The sequence below is a fragment of the Lathyrus oleraceus genome, chromosome 3, assembly GCF_024323335.1.
Source record: "Lathyrus oleraceus cultivar Zhongwan6 chromosome 3, CAAS_Psat_ZW6_1.0, whole genome shotgun sequence".
Taxonomy (NCBI): Eukaryota; Viridiplantae; Streptophyta; class Magnoliopsida; order Fabales; family Fabaceae; genus Lathyrus; species Lathyrus oleraceus.
The window spans coordinates 11,790,400-11,810,610 of record NC_066581.1 but is presented as its reverse complement, the minus strand read 5'-3'; the positions used below and the strand labels follow the sequence as shown (position 1 = coordinate 11,810,610).

The window sequence follows — 20,211 nt, the reverse complement described above, 5'->3', positions numbered from 1 at the left end:
ATTGATCATATTCAAATGCACATATCAATTCAAATTAAATCAATGGACGTTTATGCAAGCACAACAGAGAAAGTAAAACAAAAGCATCTTTTTGGAAATAAAATTGTATTGATTTTGAAAGAGGGCCTATAAACAGGCAATTTGTGTACAAGGAGACAAAAATCCTAGTAAGAGGAAATTGTCAGGCAAACGAAGAGAAGCTATGAGGAAAAATCCTGTCGATTCTAATTCCACTACTGTCATTATGTCTTTAAGCATCTCATCTCCTGCTGTCGGATAGAAGTGATTGGCTTGTTCAGTCCCTTGAACTTGGTTGAGGCAGACAGAGAATGAGGCATAGTCATACGCTTTAATCCCTAATTTTTGCCTGGACCGCCTTTTCAGGTTTTCAGTCCACCGGGATACCCTTTTTTGCTCAAGCCGCCTTTTCAGGTTTTCGACTTGCCGGGTGTACGTCTTTACATGTTTATCCCTAATTTTTGCCCGAACCCTTTTGGTTCGCCGGGATGCCCTTACTTTTGCCTAGGTACGTCGACCTAGCGGGTCTCTTTTATGCGTAGTATTTTCTTGACTATGTCTGCGTTCACGGGATGCGGGAACTTTTCGCCATCCATTGTAGCAAGCATCATGGCTCCACTAGAGAATACCTTCTTACTACAAATGGCCCTTCGCATGTGGGAGTCCATTTGCCCCTGGGATCACCTTGTGGTAGAATGATACGCTTGATAACCAAGTTGTCGATTTGGTACACTCGTCTCTTGACCTTTTCGTTGAATGCCTGGGTCATGCGCTTCTGATATATCTGCCCATGACAAACAGCCGCAAGTCTCTTTTCATCAATCAGATTTATCTGATCGAGTCGAGTTTGAATCCACTCATCCTCATCTAAGCCTGCATCTTTCACAATTCCTAGAGAGGGAATCTGAACTTCCACTGGTAAAACGGCTTCCATTCCATAGACTAAAGAGAAAGGGGTTGCCCCTGTCGAAGTGCGGTAACCATGAAGAGCAAAAGGTAACATCTCATGCCAGTCTTTGTATGTTATTGTTATTTCTTGCATGACCTTCTTGATATTGTTAGCAGTCCCCACAACGCCATTCATCTTTGGCTGGTACGGAGAAGAGTTATAGTGCTTTATTTTGAACTGCGTGTAGAGTTCAGTTTAGTACCATTATCAGTGATAACTCTTTCAGGAGACAGCAGGTTTCTCGAATGTATACTTGATAAGATCCATCTTAGAAATCAATAAAGTGGTATGATTCAACATATACTGTCTTAGTCGGCGGGCAGCCCAAGCCAAAGCGCAGCAAGCTTTCTCGAGCTGTGAGTATCTCGTTTCACAGTCGGTACCTTTTGCTAAGGCAGTGTATGACATGCTCTTTTCGACCAGACTCGTAATGTTGCCCCAGCACACCCTATTGAATTTTCTAACACGGTCAAATACATGATTAGAGGTCTTCCTTCAACTGGTAGCATTAGAATTGGAGGTTCTTGGAGATATTTCTTGATTTTGTCATTCATCATTCCATACCATCTCTTGATTTTTCTTTTTTGGTAATTTGAAGATGGGTTTGCAGGTAGCAGTCAAATGTGGGATGAATCGGGCAATGTAATTCGAGTGCCCCAAGAAACCTCTGACTTCTTTCTTGTCTATTTCAGTACCCATTGCAATTTCAATTGATTCCTCCTGCGGCTGTATGGCCTTTTCTTCTTGTAGTAACAGTCTGACAAGTTCACCAGGGACTTCACAATCTTCCTCGCTTCCATCCTCGGCTTGGTAGATCGGATTTTCAAAGTCATAATGAACAGTAGCAGAACTATTATCAACAGGATCCATAGTAGATATGGATCGGGAAACTGTTACGTGCGTGTGTGCAAGAAAACATAGCTTGTTTTGAAAAAAATGACAGGAAAGATAAAGAGCGCAATATTTGAATGCAAAAAGTCCATTGATTTATTGAATATAAATATGCTTATGAAAATGACAAAACCCTTGAAAAATTAGCTATTATGCCCCGGGCCTAGACACAATGCTTTGAAACACAAAAATAACAATAACAATTACTCCTGACTAAAGGAAATCGGGATAGTGTCTTCAGCCTTCCAATTATTGGGTCCGTCACCAATTGTTGGGAAAATCCAGCTATCCAAGTCATAATCGTTATCAGTATCTTCCACAGCATTGACAGTCTCGTCATGATTAGGCAGAGGGGCAGTGAGGCCATTAGGAGTCTCCGGAGGATCAAAGATAGTCACCTGTATCTTCCCACTTCGAATGCCACTTTCAACATGTTCACCTGTTAATATAAGTTCAGTGAAACCCAATGAGGAACTCCTCAATAGATGGCTGTAGAATGGGCCAGTCAGTGTGCTCATGAACATGTCCACTAATTCTCGATCAGTCATAGGGGGTTTGACTCTGCCAGCCAAATCTCTCCACTTTTGAGCATATTCTTTGAAACTTTCTTTAGATCCCATAGTCATATTCTGCAACTGTAGCCGAGTAGGCGCTAGTTCAGAATTATACCGGTACTGTTTATAGAAAGCAGCTGCTAAATCAGTCCATGTGTGGATGTCAGAGCTCTCGAGCTGATAATACCACTCCAATTGTGTGCCAGACAGACTCTCTTGGAAGAAATGGATCCAGAGCTTCTTATTAGTGGTATACGGCTGAATCTTTCTCACGTAAGCTCTCAGATGCATCTGAGGACAAGATGCCCCATCATACTGAGTGAAAGCGGGGACCTTGAATTTGCGAGGAATGATCACATCGGAGACTAGACCCAAACTTTCAAAATCCAGACCGGGCGCCTTCTGACCTTCCATAGCTAGCACGCGTTCTTCCAGCAACTTGTACTTGCCATCTTTTGGAGAGTACTGTTCATTCTCGTAATCTTCATCGTCATCCTCAGGGTTGAAAGGATCAGCATTCTCATCTTCTGAATCTGTCTCTGTTTCCTCTTCTTGATCCTTCGGAATTCTGATTTTGATTCCCGCAGCCTGTCCTTTAAGCCTTCTTCCCGGGTTAATGTAACTCACAGCTTTCTTGTCTTTCTTTTTCTCGAGCAAGAGAGCTTTCAGTTCCTCCTGCCCCCTGGATAAGTTCAAGATCATCTCCTGGAGTTGAGCATTCTGAGCATGGAGATCCTTGACAGTTTGTTCGAGGTCCATTTTTCTGTGTGGAGGAAAACCGTGAGAACACTGATCCCTTTAGAGTACCTGTTATGCTATGTTATGCTATGCAATGCATGAAATGTTTTCAAGGCCTTTTGGAATTTAACTTTGCATAAACTACCGAAAAGGGAAACTTTTTTTTTTTTGTTTTTTTTTTCATACAAAACAGAGCAAAGTTAAATCCCTAAGTCCTTGAAATGGTTAGTACAATGTTATGATGTCATGATGTTATGATGTTATGATGTTATGAGGTTAAATAAATAACAAGCACAAGCAAGTCACACAACAATCATTCCTAGGTTTTAAGGCTTGCATGAGTTCCATAGGTAAGTACCCTCCCCACTGAAGTTTGGTTGGTTCAACCTGTCCTAGAATAGTAACCGGGTTCTAAAAGGATCTCCAATCATTGACCTTTCTTTAAGTCCACTTCAGTGCAACACCAAGTGGTTGACCGAAGCTTCCCTAAAGTCCAATCTCAAAGAGTGTAGTATCGAGTCTCAACCAACCCCAGTCGGAACCGAAGTCAGTTATCTCACTACTTTCTAATGGCCAGGATGAGTCAATTAGGGTTCTAAAGGTCTGGTTAATGCTTTAATGACACCACGCGGAAGCCAAATTTTTCCTCAAGTAAACATGAGGAACATCAGGACATCCAAAGTATCACATTAACCGTAGCCATCATTTTAACCATTCCAGTATACGCCGGATAGTCGCGATGATCTATTGCTACTTACCTAAGGTACACTAGATCCGGGTGTAGGATCTTCCACTCAAGCATAAAATACCCTCAAAAGAAGGAACAGTTTAAAACATAAATGATTTTTAAGGTGACCTCTCTTTGTATGTCCCCAGCAGAGTCGCCAGTTCTGTCATACGGTGAACTGGACCTTATTGGATTTGTAATCGCAATGTCGCGGTTAGCAAGAGTCGCCACCGACTTTTCTTTTATCCCTTAAGGAAAGGTGGAAAAGAACAGGAAAGACCTTAATTTTAAATTCTTAGGTTCGGGAGGTACTTTATACAAAGGGAAGGTATTAGCACCCTTTGTATCCATGGTTATCCATGGGCTCTTAATTGCTCAATCATTTATGTTTTCTAGTTTGAAAAAGGTGGTTGAGAAATGTATGAAAAATGTTTTGAAAAGGAGAATTTAACTTTGTAATGATTCTTGCATGAATGTATACAAAGTGGTTATCTCATTTAGTTTTTTGAAAGTAGTTTAGAAAAATATAACTTGGCAATGATCCTAGTACGGATGTATACTAAGTGGTGATTTTCCAAAAGAAGACGTTTGAAAGGTGTGGGGTGTGAAAAGCATTTTTTGTTATGAATGAGCAATTAAGGTTATACCTGTCCGAGGTCTTTCTGGGCATTTCCCATCCTTATGAGGGTAAAACTGTCCTTACTATTGAGAAGCAAGTAGTTTATCCTTGGGATGTACAAGGGTCATCGTAGGGTCATCGATAGGTCATTGAAGGCAACAGTTGTGAGGATACCTTAGCATTCGAAGGGACTACCATCATTTAACCGTAGGCTACACCGAAGGGTCATCGAGGGACAAAATGGTATTTCCGAAGGCAACATCCGAGGGACTATGATGATTTTACCGAAGGGTCTTTGCTAAGGATATCCCCATATTCGCGGGACATGACCGTAATATTGTAATCGTGGGGTAATAAAGAGAGGTCCGATGTCATTTATTTAAAGTCCATGTTTTAAGTCCATTAGGTAATTATGATGATACCGCATTAAATCGATACATTAAAGTCAATATTACATTAAAAATTAATATAGTAAAATTAATTAGGCAATCAATATGAATCTTCACATTAAAGTGAAATAATTTAGAATCCCTCTCCATGAAGGCTTCCCATGCATAAAGCGGAGTACCTAGCCGGCTATTTCTTCGGAAGTATGCTAGCCTTTACACCATGAACACACAGATTAAAGCATAAAATACAATTGGAAATTGCATCATAAGATAAATATAGCAGCCAAGAATTTAGGCCAAATAATGCAGAATCATCATTAGGTAAACATGAAATAGGCAGCAAAAAGCAAAGCAGCCCCTGGCCCGGTCGCCTCTGCTTCGCCTAGCGAAGGCTCAGCGAAGGCTCGCTGCGGGCTCGCCTAGCGATGAGCTAGCGAGCGGCCACGGGTTTGAAATTTGAGAACATTATGACCTCAACCTGCAGCATGGCTTATGGCATCCAACATACAATTATATGGTTCAGCTTCACAATAGGCAAACACATTTAAATTCTCATGCAAGACTTCAAAATGTTTATGAATTTAATTATAATCCACAAATTAAGAACATGAAGTGGTACCATATGCCAAGTGAAAATACAAAACGATATCACATGCAAATTAAGATACTAAAATGATACCACCTGCAAAATACGGACACCAAATGATAATCATATGCCAATTAAGAAACTAAAGCGATAATAGTGAGGCTAACCTGTTTGCCAATCAAGTTGTAACCTTGAATTGGCGAGCCGGATTGAGTTGGACGACGGTAGCTTCGGAGTGAGTAAGCGGCCTTCAGGGTTTCCGCCTTCTGAATTCTTTGGATCAGCAGGGTTTCTGTGTTTCTCCCTCTGGATGCGTGTTTCCGTCCGTCTTCGTCCGTCTGTGTGTTCTTTTTCGTGGCAGCAGAGCATGTATTTATAGTAGTGGCAATGGTGACCTAATGGGCTTAAAATGAAGTCCAAAAATTCAAATTCTCGCAAGCTTCGCTAGGCGAAGGAATTGCTCGCCTAGCGAGCAAACTAGGTCTGGGCTTTTTTGCTGGATCTGATGCTTCGCTGGGCGAGTGGTATGATGCACTGTTCGCTAGGCGAAGGAGCTGCTCGCCTAGCGAGCCAGCTGTTTTGGGCCGCCTGTGGATTGGGCCTGTTGTGAGTGGGCTTTTGTCCATTTGATATCAGTGCCTTGCAGAACAAGTCAGAGGGTCTTGGAAAATGCTTGGTAATGCCAACGGGCAAATTTTGGGGTATGACAAAGGGTTATGGTGCTTTACGTTGAACTGCGTGCAGAGTTCAGTAATCATCTTGTTGTTCAAATTAGTACCATTGTCGGTGATAATCCTTTCAGGGATACCATACCGACAAATAAGACTATTCTTGATGAACCGTGCCACCACATTCTTGGTGACAGAAGCAAATGAGGCGGCCTCTACCCACTTTGTAAAGTAATCAATGGCAACAAGAATGAAACGATGTCCGTTGGAAGCAGTAGGTTTAATCTCTCCAATCATATCAATGCCCCACATTGCAAAGGGCCAAGGTGTTGTCAACACATTCAATGGAGCAGGCGGCACATGTACTTTATCCGCGTAGATCTGACACTTATGACAAGTTCTGGAGTGGTGGTGGCAATCAGCTTCCATGGTAGACCAATAATACCCTGATCTCAGAATCTTCTTGGCCATCGTATGTCCACTAGAATGAGTCCCAAAAATATCGTCGTGCATATCTCCCATAATCTTTTCTGCTTCCTTTTTATCCACACAGCGAAGCAAAGTCGAATCGTGGTTACGTTTGTATAATACTCCATTACTCAAAAAGAATTTAGCAGAGAACTTCCTCAGGAATTTTCTGTCATTGATAGATGCCCCCTCAGGGTACTCCTGAGTTTCTAAATATCTTTTTACTTCGTGGAACCAAGGTTTCTCTTCCACTTCATCAGTATTAAGCTCATAACAATGTGTTGGTTCATCCAGTCGCTCAATGGTGATCCTGGGAGCTTCATTGTCCCATCTGACTCTGAACATAGATGACATGGTAGCTAATGCGTCTGCCAACTGATTCTCTTCTCGTGGGATATGTTCGAATGTAATCTCTTCAAAGTATGGGATTAATGTCATCACCCGTTCTCGGTAAGGGATGAGATTCGGATGCTTAGTGTCCCATTCTCCTTTGATCTGACTGATTACTAATGCTGAGTCTCCGTACACACTCAAAAACTTGACCCGCCGGTCTATAGCAGCCTTGAGTCCCAAAATACATGCTTCATACTCAGCCATATTATTGGTACAATGAAAACATAGTCTAGCAGTGAAAGGCGTATGGTAACCCTCGGGAGAAATGATTACCACACCAACACCATTGCCCAATGCATTAGAAGACCCATCGAAAACCATAGTCCATCGGGATCCTAGTTCGGGTCCTTCATCCGGTTCAGGTTCTTCATAATCAGTAACAAGCATGACATCCTCATCTGGGAACTCAAAATTCATAGATTGGTAATCATCCAGTGCTTGATGAGCCAAATGATCAGCTAGCACGCTTCCTTTGATTGCTTTCTGAGTAGTATACTGGATGTCATACTCTGTTAAGATCATCTGCCATCTTGCTATTCTTCCGGAGAGAGCGGGTTTCTCAAATATGTATTTGATAGGATCCATCTTAGAAATTAATAAAGTGGTGTGATTCAACATATACTGTCTCAGTCGGCGAGCAGCCCAGGCCAAAGCACAACAAGTTTTCTCGAGCAGTGAGTATCTTGTTTCACAATCGGTAAACTTTTGCTAAGGCAGTGTATGACATGCTCTTTTCGACCAGACTCGTCATGTTGCCCCAGCACACCCTATTGAATTTTCTAACACGGTCAAATACATAGTTAGAGGTCTTCCTTCAACTGGTAGCATCAGAATTGGAGGTTCTTGGAGATATTTCCTGATTTTGTTATTCATCATTCCATGCCATCTCTTGATTTTTCCTTTTTAGTAATTTGAAGATGGGTTTGCAGGTAGCAGTCAAGTGTGGAATGAATCGGGCAATGTAATTCAAGTGTCCCAAGTAACCTCTGACTTCTTTCTTGTCTATTTCAGTACCCAGATTTACAATTTCAATTGATTCCTCATGCGGCTGTATGGTCTTTTCTTCTTGTAGTACCAGTCTGGCAAGTTCTCCAGGGACTTCACAATCTTCCTCACTTCCATCCTCGGCTTGGTAGATCGGATTTTCAAAGTCATAATGAACAGTAGCAGAGTCATTACCAACAGGATCCAGAGTGGATATGGATCGGCAAATTGTTACGTGAGTGTGTGCAAGAAAACATAGCTTGTTTGAAAAATGACAGGAAAGATAAAGAGCGCAATATTTGAATGCAAAAAGTCCATTGATTTATTGAATATGAATATGCTTATGAAAATGACAAACCCTTAAAATTAGCTATTATGCCCCGGGTATAGACACAATGCTTTTAAAATAGCAATAACAATTACTCTCGACTAAAGGAAATCGGGATAGTGTCTTCAGCCTTCCAATTGTCGGGTCCGTCACCAATTGTTGGGAAAATCCAGCCATCCCAGTCACAATCGTTATCAGCATCTTCCACGGCATTGACAGTTTTGTCATGATTAGGCAGAGGAGCAATGATGACATTAGGAGTCTCCGGAGGATCAGAGGTAGCTGCCTGTATCTTTCCACTTCGAATTCCGCTTTCAACATGTTCACCAGTTAATATAAGTTCAGTGAAACCCGATGAGGAACTTCTCAATAGATGGCTGTAGAATAGGCCGGTCAGTGTGCTCATGAACATGTCCACTAATTCTCGATCAGTCATGGGGGGTTTGACTCTGCCAGCCAAATCTCTCCATTTTTGAGCATATTCTTTGAAGCTTTCTTTAGATCCCATAGTCATATTCTGCAACTGTAGCCGAGTAGGTGCCAATTCAGAATTATACTGGTAGTGCTTGTAGAAAGCTGTCGCTAAATCAGTCCAGGTGCGGATGTCAGAGCTCTCGAGCTGATAATACCATTCCAACTGTGTGCCAGACAGGCTCTCTTGGAAGAAATGGATCCATAGCTTCCTGTCAGTGGTGTGCGGCTGAATCTTTCTTACATAAGCTCTCAGATGCATCTGAGGACAAGACGCACCATCGTACTTAGTGAAAGTGGGGATTTTGAATTTGCGAGGAATGGTCACATCGGAGACCAGACCCAAACTTTCGAAATCCAGACCGGGTGCCTTCTGACCCTCCATAGCTAGCATACGTTCTTCCAGCAACTTGTACTTATCATCTCTTGGAGAGTACTGTTTATTTTCATAATCTTCATCGTCATCCTCAGGGTTGAAGAGATCAACATTCTCATCTTCTGAATCTGTCTCTGTTTCCTCTTCTTGATCCTTCGGAATTCTGATTTTGACTCCCGCAGCCTGTCCTTTAAGCCTTCTTCCCGGGTTAATGTAACTCACAGGTTTCTGGTCTTTCTTCTTCTCGAGCAAGAGAGCCTTCAGTTCCTCCTGCCCCCTGGATAAGTTCAAGATCATCTCCTGGAGTTGAGCATTCTGAGCATGGAGATCTTTGACGGTTTGTTCGAGGTCCATTTTTCTGCTTGGAGGAAAACCGTGAGAACACTGATCCCTTAGAATACCTGTTATGCAATGTTATGCTATGCAATGTATGAAATGTTTTCAATGTTTAAAGTCCTTGAAATGGTTAGTACAATGCCACGATGTCATGATGTTATGATGTTATGATGTTATGATGTTATGATGTTAAATAACAAGCACAAGCGAGTCACACAACCATCATTCCTAGGTTTTAAGGCTTGCATGAGTTCCATAGGTAAGTACCCTCCCCACTGAAGTTTAGTTGGTTCAACCTGTCCTAGAATAGTAACCGGGTTCTAGAAGGATCTCAAATCACCGACCTTCCTTTAAGTCCACTTCAGTGCAACACCAAGTGGTTGACCGAAGCTTCCCTAAAGTCCAATCTCAAAGAGTGTAGTATCGAGTCTCAACCAACCCCAGTCGGAACCGAAGTCAGTTATCTCACTACTTTCTAATGGCTAGGATGAGTCAATTAGGGTTCTAAAGGTCTGGTTAATGCTTTAATGACACCACGCAGATGCCAAATTTTTCCTCAAGTAAACATGAGGAACATCAGGACATCCAAAGTGTCACATTAACCGTAGCCATCATTTTAACCATTCCAGTATACGCCGGATAGTCGCGATGATCTATTGCTACTTACCTAAGGTACACTAGATCCGGGTGTAGGATCTTTCACTCAAGAATACCCAAGCAATCCCTTAAAAGTAAATCAGACAATTTTAAATAAGTGATCTTGTTTTTTAAGGTAACCTCTCTTGTAATAGTCCCCAGCAGAGTCGCCAGTTCTGTCATACGGTGAACTGACTTGGGGTATTTTGCTTTTTATCGCAATGTCGCGGATAGCAAGAGTCGCCACCGACTTTTCTTTTATCCAATAAGGAAAGGTGGAAAAGAACAGGAAAGACCTCAATAGATTTTGGGTTCGGGAGGTACATTATACAAAGGGAAGGTGTTAGCACCCTTTGTATCCATGGTTATCCATGGGCTCTTAATTGCTGGATCACTTATATTTTTGTCTGAAAAGTGTTCGTGAATTGTTTAAAAATGTTTCGAAAAGAGAGTTTAACTTTGTAATGATTCTCGTATGAATGTATACAAAGTATTTATCTCGTTTGATTTTGAAAACGGTTTAGAAAAATGTAACTTGGTAATGATTCTAGTATGAATGTATACCAAGTGGTGATTTTCTAGGATTTGCAAAGTGTGAGGGGTGGGAAATGTTTTAGGTTATGATCCAGCAATTGAGAGTTATACCTTCCTAAGGTCGTTATGGGCATTTCCTATCCTTATGAGGGTAAAACTGTCCTTACTATTGAGAAGTAAGTAGTTTTATCCTTTGGATGTTTAAGGGTCATCGTAGGGTCATCGATAGGTCATTGAAGGCAACAGTAGTAAGGATACCTTAGCATTCGAAGGGACGATCATCATTTAACCGTAGGCTACACCGAAGGGTCATCGAGGGACGAAATCATATATTCGAAGGCAACATCCGAGGGACTATGATTTATTTTATGATGATTTAATCGAAGGGCCATTGCTGAGTGTATCCCCACATTCGCGGGACATGACCATAATACCGTAAGGCAACAAAGAGAGGTCCAAGATCACATATTTAAAGGCCATATTTTAAAGTTAATTAGGTAATTAGGATGAATCTTCACATTAAAATCAATACATTAAAATTAATACATTAAAATTAATACATTAAAATTAATTAAGCAATTTAGGGCAGATCTTCATAAGGGTATCCCACAAATAAAATGGAAGGCATAAACAACACTCTTTTCCTGGGATATGTGAACCTTTACAAAAATTCAGCAAATGGGTTAGAATACCAATCAGGATGCAATCGAGGATTACACCGCAAAAGAAAACCAGAACAGCAGTAGGGTCAGATAAACAATGTATGGCTATGATAAAAACATGACAGATTAGCAAAGGACAGAACAGAAAAATCAGCGACTGTCCCGGTCGCCGCTGCCTCGCCTAGCGAGGGCTTAGCGAATACTCGCTGCATGCTCGCTTAGCGATGTGCTAGCGAGCGGCTGCAGATTCTGGTTTTGATAGCAGCATAATGGTAGCAAGCTTCACACCTTATAGCATTCATTACAGAGATTATGTGGTTAGACATTCAGATGTTCATGCATACTTAAACTCATATGTAAAACTTAAGATAGTTTCATAAATTCAATCATGATACCATGTGCAAATTAAGAACATAAGGTAGTAATAGCAATGCCAACCTGTTTGTAATTGAATTGTAACCTTGAATTGGTCTATCGGATCGAATTGAGCGGAAGTGACCTTGCTGCCGCCGGCTTTTCCTTCAGGGTTTTCCGTCTGTGAGCGCTAGGGTTTGCTTGCTAGGGTTCTCCTTTGGTCCTTTTTCGTCCCGGTTTTTCCGTTTTCCTTTTCGTTCTGGAGTTGGGGTATTTATAATACTCCTTTGATGACCTAATGGGCTCAGAATGAAGCCCGAAATTTTCTGTTGTCTGTCAGCTTCGCTAGGCGAGCGTGTAGCGAACGCGTAGCGAACGTTCGCTAGGCGAACGTGTAGCGAACGTTCGCTAGGCGAGCGTGTAGCGAACGTGTAGCGAACAGGCCAGTTTGGGCCATTTTCTGGATTGGGCCATTCGTGAGCTGGGCCTTCGTTCCTTTGAGATCAGTGTCATAAAAATGAGTCGGAGTGCCCTGAAAAATGTCTTAAAATATTAATGGGCAAATTTTGGGGTATGACAGTATAATAAATTCATCTTTTAAACAAACAACAACATTTATCAACAACATTCATCAACAACATTCATCAACAACATCCATCAACAACAAACCTTAAATAACATACAAGATACAACAAACAACTCTTATTAAAAACAACAAAATCATTAACACATAGCATAAACTGCATACAACATACAACTTTTATTAATAATAACAACAACATATACACTCATATAATGTTTTAGAAAAGCACATGCCCCATAATGGTATCCACAATGAAAGGATGATGAAACTAAAGTGAGAGCTATAAACTTGTGTTAATTTTGAATGGATGTCATTCTAGGTATTTTACACAAGTTTGCAGCGTTCACTTTAGTTTCATCCTCGTTATTGAAACAAGCATCTCTATCTACAAGTCAAAACAGGCATAAATTTCAAAAATTATAAAACAAGTTATTGAAACATAAGAAATAATACATAAACAAGTTTTGAAACATAAACTATTCTGAAGACGAATCTATAAGGAAGTCATTTGGTAAGATTTGATGCAACAAAGGTAACCCTTCGAAGAAGACGAGTTTGATGCATAAGTTTGGGGTTTCCATATGAGAGAAACGAGTGACAAAGATGTTAGGATTTTGTTTTGAGAGAGACGAGTGAAAGAGATGTTAGGATTTTATCTTGAGAGAGACAACTGTAATGTACTGAAGCGAGAAATAATTTTGCTTATATAAATAAGTAACACCTTTCACCATGATCGATAATACGAGTCGTGATGAAATGATTGCACCTTACACCACAGTTGATTATAAGAACCATGAAGACGAACCTATAAGGAAGCCATTTGGTAAGATTTGATGCAACAAAGGTACCCTTCGAAGAAGACGAATTTGTTGCATAAGTTTGGGGTTTCCATATGAGAGAAACGAGTGACAAAGATGTTAGGATTTTGTTTTGAGAGAGACGAGTGAAAGAGATGTTAGGATTTTATTTTGAGAGAGACAATTGTAATGTACTGAAGCGAGAAAATAATTTCGCTTATATATAAATAAGTAACATCTTTCACCATGATCGATAATATGAGTCGTGATGAAATGATTGCACCTTACACCACGGTTGATTATAAGAACCATGGTGATATACAAGGTCAATCCCATTATGTCACGATAAATGTAAAATTGTTGGTGCTGAGATTCGAATTCTTTCACTCCATGTACATTTCATTACGGTTGTTAACTGTGATTGTAGTGAAATGTATTTTAGTAAATAAAAAAACGCCTAAAAAAGAGTTATTACCACGGTTACCAGGAAGACCATTGTAAAATGCGTGTTACGAAATATCTATTTTATAGTAGTGTATAATAGAGTCACAGTTTGAAGTATGTGGTACTGAGCTTGTTAGAAATCCAATTGTCTTTGTGAGGGGAAGGGACGAGCTTGATTGCTTGTGTTACAAGTTATTTGTGCCAATAAGAAAGATAATGGATTAGGTAAACTTACACTCATTAAATGAAACATCTTTAGATATAAAAATTATGGCATCTTTAATAAGACACTTTAACCCTTTGTGTTGAGGAGATACACCTAAAAATGTGCACTCCTCACTTCTAATTGAAGTTTGTGTTGATTATATGGTCGAAGAGATAGAAGGCATAAGCATCCAAAAAAATTGAGTGACTTGTAACTGGGTATCTTATTGTGAAAGGCATAATACAGAGATGAGAAAGTGGACAAGATTGTAGTATGAAGTATGTTGATGATATAAGTTTCCATAATGAAGTTGTGATCTAGTAAGATAAGGGACTAAAAGCATAAGCCAAAAGAGTGAGTCCCATTTAAACAATTTGCATGTGCTTCCTTTTAGCATACCCATTTTGATGAGATATATGTGGCACGTGATTCTATGCGTTATGCCTAATTCAGTTAAATATTTGGTAAATGACCTAAATTCTCCACCAAAGTCAGATTACATAGCTTTAATGTTAGTTTGGAACGGAGTTTTAACATATGCAAGAAAATTTTAAAGGCAACCATATCATCTAATTTAAGTTTGGGAAAATAAACCAAGGTTTACTTAATGCAGGCATCAACAAATATAATGTAATATTAGAGTTTAGTTTTAGACATGAAGGGTGCTGGACCCCAAATACCAGTATAGACAAGATAAAAAAGTGCACTATAGACACTTATGGAGCTAGGAGAACTCCAAATTTGTGGTGAAATTTTATTATGAATTATGATATTACACAAATGAAGTATATGTCCGACAATTTGAAAATTGACATGTTATAGTCTATTGTGCCATAATGATAGTTCATCATAAGAATTACAATCTTTTAAAGCGGGTTTATAACTAGGATTACAATTATTAGAAGCAAGAAAAACTAGACCATAAGTCTTTGATTGAGCGAGTTGAATATGAGGAAAACAATATAAATCATTATTATCAAGAAATCCTTCAAGGACAACCTGATTAGAAATTTGAGAATTCAAAAAATACTTGTTAGCAAGAAACTTAAAAATGACACAATTGTCTTTGAAAAATTTTGAAATAGGTTATAAGTTTCTAGTTATGCCAGGAACATGAAGAATCTGGTTTAGAATCAACTTAGTGTTAGGTGTAAAGTGAGAATCAAACTAAGACGAGCCAATAGACTTAATAGAGAGACTATGGCCATTACGTATCTAAAATCTATCATTTCCTAAATAAGTACACTTATGTTATATGATGGAATCAAAGAAAGTAAGGTGATGGGAGACACCTTAATCTACAAACCACACTTGAGACTCTAATTTATGTTGCATGGAATGCTCCTCGATGTACACCTATGGATCAGTGTGGCTATCGTGGCAGTTGAAGTTTTGGATCTAGTTGGTCCATAAAACACCTCAATCTTGGTTTAACTGTCATAGCAACACGCATTTTTGTGAAAACCTTATGTACTTTTTAGAGGGACAAAATATGCATCATACATGTGTCTACTTTCCAGCACAACATGTCCATATTTTCCACAAAGGAAACATGTTGACCTATTTCTTGGATTGCCTCCTCTGGAGCGACCATGACCCATAAACCAGAAGCTTATTTCTTTACCACGCATGATATGACCTCCACGACTAAGAGCAGGTTCACGTTCAGCTACATTTGCGTAAACATTAGAGACAAGGAGTTATTTCTTGATCTTGTCAAGTTGAGCTTCCTGAACATCTAACAGTGCTTCACAATCATATATCGTAGAAGGCTTAGGACAATCATACATTCGCACCATGAATGGATTATATTCCTTTGAAAGACCATATAGGATAACAAAAATATGATCTTGTTCAGATATTAAATCACCTTCAGACAACAGAGAATATGTAATTGTTCTGATGTGAAGTACAAACTTTGACATAGAGCGATTGGGTTTCTTGGTTATTTTGAGATTAGAGTTCATCGCGTAATTGCCTCAATTGTGCTTTCACAATCATTGTGAAGTGCATGTGAACCTTATCCCACGCCTCATATGATCACTTATAGAAGAGCAAGTATGTCATCATTGATTTAGAGATTGTTCACAACAATCACGTGAACAGGGTTTGACCTTGCGCTATCCAAGTTTCATATTTCACAATGTTTTGAAGACGATCTTCATTTGTTTTGAACATAGAAAGAATTTAAGGATTCACCACATAACTGTGAAGCTTATGCGAGAGGATCACACATTCCACCTACTAATTCCATACTAGATAGTTTTTATCTTGCAGCTTGATAGAAAACATGGGACCAAATGACGGAAAAGAAGAAAAACATCCAAGAAACGAAACTACATCATGTAAAGAGGTTCAATTCTTGATCAATGGTGAGGATTCATCAATTTTTGCCATCACTTTTTGCCATTGATGAACTTCAAGATGCAAGAATAGAGAAAGGAGATAAAGCGAATAGGCTAGAGGAAGGAAGGATCAAAGATGATTATTATCATATTATAAGTGTTAGATAGATTTGATGACTTTTCTTCATTGAACCAAAGCTTAGCTTGTTACACAATAATAGAATAACTATATATAGAGTTAGTTAAAATTGGTTGAGTTCTAACAAACTTTAATAGACTCAAATCACTTATAAGTAACTCTAATAATCTTTCTAGTAATAAAGCTTAAATCTAACTATCCTCTTAAACTAATACTTGTAATACTCTTATATAAATTCTTTTTAAACTTTATCTTTAAGTAAAGTGGAAATTGAGTTTTTCTTAATCCACCTAATATTGCGTGACTCGAATCCTTCACTCTGATATCATCTTAGATTGAGTTTGATTTAATTCATTCTTATATTATCGAAGAAAAATATTAATAATGAATTAATATTATAAAAAAAATTATAATTTAGTATAACTTTTTTTTTAAATGAGGAAGTATAATCTATGAACCAAGTTGTTTTATTTTTATAATTAAAATAAAACTAACTGGGTTTTTGGTTTCTGTAGATTTAATTCATATGTAATGTATATGAACATAGGTTTCATGTTCAACTTACTAAGAGTACTTTATTTATTACTATTATCCAAGACACTTTCTAAAATAAGGGTTATTTATGATTTTTAATAAGTAATGCAGTTTTATTTATTAAATATGCGTTGTTAGCCATAACTCTTTTAATTTAAAAATTAAATTGTAGGTATACTGATTCATTTTAATTTTGTTTATTTATACATTTTAATAAATAGTATTAGTTTCATCATTTCTATATAATATTCTAAAAAATAATTGTCGCATCTAAAAAAAATATTTATCACTTTATTTTATCAATAGAATTTTCATTTTTATTTTTTTATTATATCCTCTAATTAATACTTTTAAGTTATTGTTTTCTCACTTTACACCAATACTAATTTGAATACATCAATAATTATTAATGATACTTTAATAAAATCTTTATTCTCTCTTTTTTATTTGTTATATTTTTTTAATTTGTGTGAAAATGTCAAATATGACATTTATTTTAGGACAGAGAGTAGGATTTTACTTTATATTTATTGCAAATATTAATATATAATAAATACATTTTAACAAAAGTATTATTTTCTCTTTCTTTTACATAACTAGCTTAGCTTAGTTATCATAAAAAAACAAATAATTAAATAAGTTGAAATACAATAAATAAATAAATATTAATAAAAAAATTAAAAAATTGTATTTTGATGATTTAGAACATAGTATTAATTTTTGAATAAACAACTTATTTCTTATAACATAATTTTTTTAATCAAAATAAACACTCGTCAATAAACGAAAAAATATAATATTTGTCAAAATAATAAATGTTATATTTTTTACTCTTTAAACAATGTTCTAAAGTCATTAATTGATATTATTATTGTTATTATTTTTTATTTTGCAATGATTTAGAGATGTCCTTTTTTTTCTAAACAATTTGAACTAATGTTTCTAGAGATGTATCTTTATATAAAAGATAAACACTTGTGGATAAGATTGCATAAATTATTTTTATTTCTTAAACGGGATTTCTATCTTAGAAATATAAATAAAATATTCGTCAAAATAAGAAACATATATTTTTCATTGATTTGGAGATGTCCTTTTTTTCTAAATAATTTGAGCTAATGTTTCCAAAGGTGTTAAAACATACTTAACTTGCTAGTTTAATACGATTATCTTGTTTTATGAATAATTTGACAAAATTATCTAACAAAATATTTTTAGCCCTCACGTTTGACAAACTTTCTAAATACGAAACTTTTAGAATGACATAATGTTTTTGTCCCATATGATCATTTTTTAAAAATAATTTTAATTTTTTTATATAGATGAAATAACGTAGTTATTAAAAATTTATTCAAACAGATTTTAAATTTGAATCGGAATCAAAATATTCGATTTAATAATATTGATATTTGAATTTCGATAGGAGTTTATAAAAATATTCTATAATTATTTTAGTACAAAAAATAATTTATTTTTATTAAATTTAAGTAGACCTTGTACTCTCAAAAGAATATATTGGAAATTCCAACGTCCTTATTTTTGTTTTTTGTTTACATATTTTTGATAGTATTATTTGGTAGAATTTAATACTACTACTAGTCTTCTGAATTTTCCTTCCTAACATATCGGTTTAAAGTTAGATCTCTTAAATATGCGACAATTCCAAGAAAAATAATAGACAATTTAGACGTAACCTTTACTAACTACTAAATTAATGAAAGAACAAAGAATGTGACATTTTTAATTTCTCCCTATTCTTATTCACAATTATAGAATTCAACGAACTTTGCTTGTTTTTCTCTAATCACTTTCTAAATCCAAGTTAATGTTTGATCCGAAAAAATGGTTTCAATCGTCAAAGTTTAGCCACAAGTGTGGTCTTGAACCTATTTACAATGATGTTTTTGTTTTATAATATATAGTAGTACAAGTTTCGTTCATTGATGAGTAAATTAGTTTAACTATAACATGTTTTTAACATCTTTAAGAAACCTATCGTTAATACCAAGAAACTAACTGCATAGTTTTTGTAATTTTTCATATAAAAACCATGTTCATATGTTTGGTTTGTTTCATGAACCAAAACAAAACAAGAAACACTCAACAATGTTAAGTTTTGAGGTTTCATAATTTTGTTACTTACAGATTATAATAAGCTATGGCTTATACAGCAGTTGGCATGGCTACATCTCCAACAACGTCTGCGACTAACGACATTACGAAAGCGAAGAACGGTCTTCGCCGGTCGCGATCCAGCGTAGACATGTGTAAACGTTCCATTATGCATAGATCTTATTCTGACAACTATCTATGTTGCTCATTCAGCCGTGTACATGGTGCGTCGGTTCAACCGAAGCTTAAGGATAGCGGATCAATGGGAACTGGAACTTCGCCGTTTAAGTTTTCAGGTTCTGTTCTCCCGAATTCGCTTCGCTCGTTGTTATTTGATAAACAAAGGGAGAAGGATATGGTTACTGAGGAAAACATGGTGGAGAGTTGTAATGAAGAGAGAGTGGATAGAGCTAATTGGATAGAGAGGCTTTTGGAGATTAAGAAACATTGGAGAAATAGGTTACCGAAAGAAAGCGTGGATATGGATATGATGCGCGATGATAATACATCGGGCGAATTTGAGTGTGATGATGATGATGATGGTGTTTGTATGGTTGATTATGACGACGAAGAAGAAGATGGGAAAGAAGTGACGTATGATCGCGAATCGTTCTCGAAATTTCTTGTTCAAGTGCCATGGTTTGATACCAAACTTTACTCTCAGCTAGCTTTTCTTTGTAACATGGCTTATGAAATACCTCAAATCAAGGTAAGCGCCAATGGTATTTATATTCCATTTCCATAAATGAATCGAAAGAGAAACATGAACATAAAAACTTTTCTTTCGAATCGGTTTGCAGGCTCAGGAGTTGAGGAGACACTATAGTCTTCAGTTTGTTACATCTTCTTTAGAGAAGAAAGCTGCTGTGGCGAAGCTAAAAGCGAAACTTAATCAGGACTTACAGCGTGTTCCTATAGATGACTCGGTAGTCTCTCGAGACAGCTTAGAGAAAGGAAATGATAACGAACAGAAGCCTCAAATTCGGCTTGCTTATGACATTGCTGCCTCGGCCGCGTCCTATGTCCAACTGCGAGCTAAGAATCTCTTGACCCTTGCTGCCAAGTCACAGCAAAGTGATAATGAAGATTCGAATAGAAGAGAGGATTCTGCAGAACAGGAAGAAGAAGAAGGCATTTCGCGAGACTATAAATCGGAGGTTGCAGCTTATATAACAGCGTCAACGGTGACTTCTGTGGTTGCAGCGGGAGATAGGGAAAGGCACGAAGCAGCGAAGAATCTTCAGTCGCTTCATTCTTCACCTTGTGAATGGTTTGTTTGTGACGATTTTAGTAACTACACTAGATGCTTTGTAATTCAGGTAATTCCTTAACTAATATTTGGTCTTTCGTTCTACCATCAAGCTATATAAT

The 20,211-nt window shown here is 37.4% G+C and overlaps 1 protein-coding gene across 3 annotated transcripts in view; it reads left to right on the top strand.

The window, feature by feature from the left end:
* Positions 1-20,211, top strand: part of LOC127132129 (phospholipase A1 PLIP1, chloroplastic) — a 34,793-nt gene that overhangs the window by 13,314 nt on the left and 1,268 nt on the right. The window contains exons 2-3 of one of the 3 annotated variants that reach the window (XM_051061002.1): positions 19,054-19,549; positions 19,641-20,159. In XM_051061002.1, the coding sequence (XP_050916959.1) occupies positions 19,103-19,549; positions 19,641-20,159 (966 nt within the window). In that variant the 5' untranslated portion in view covers positions 19,054-19,102. Of the gene's footprint in view, positions 1-18,455; positions 19,550-19,640; positions 20,160-20,211 lie in introns of those variants that run through there. The other 2 variants (XM_051061000.1, XM_051061001.1) reach the window with 2 other exon arrangements.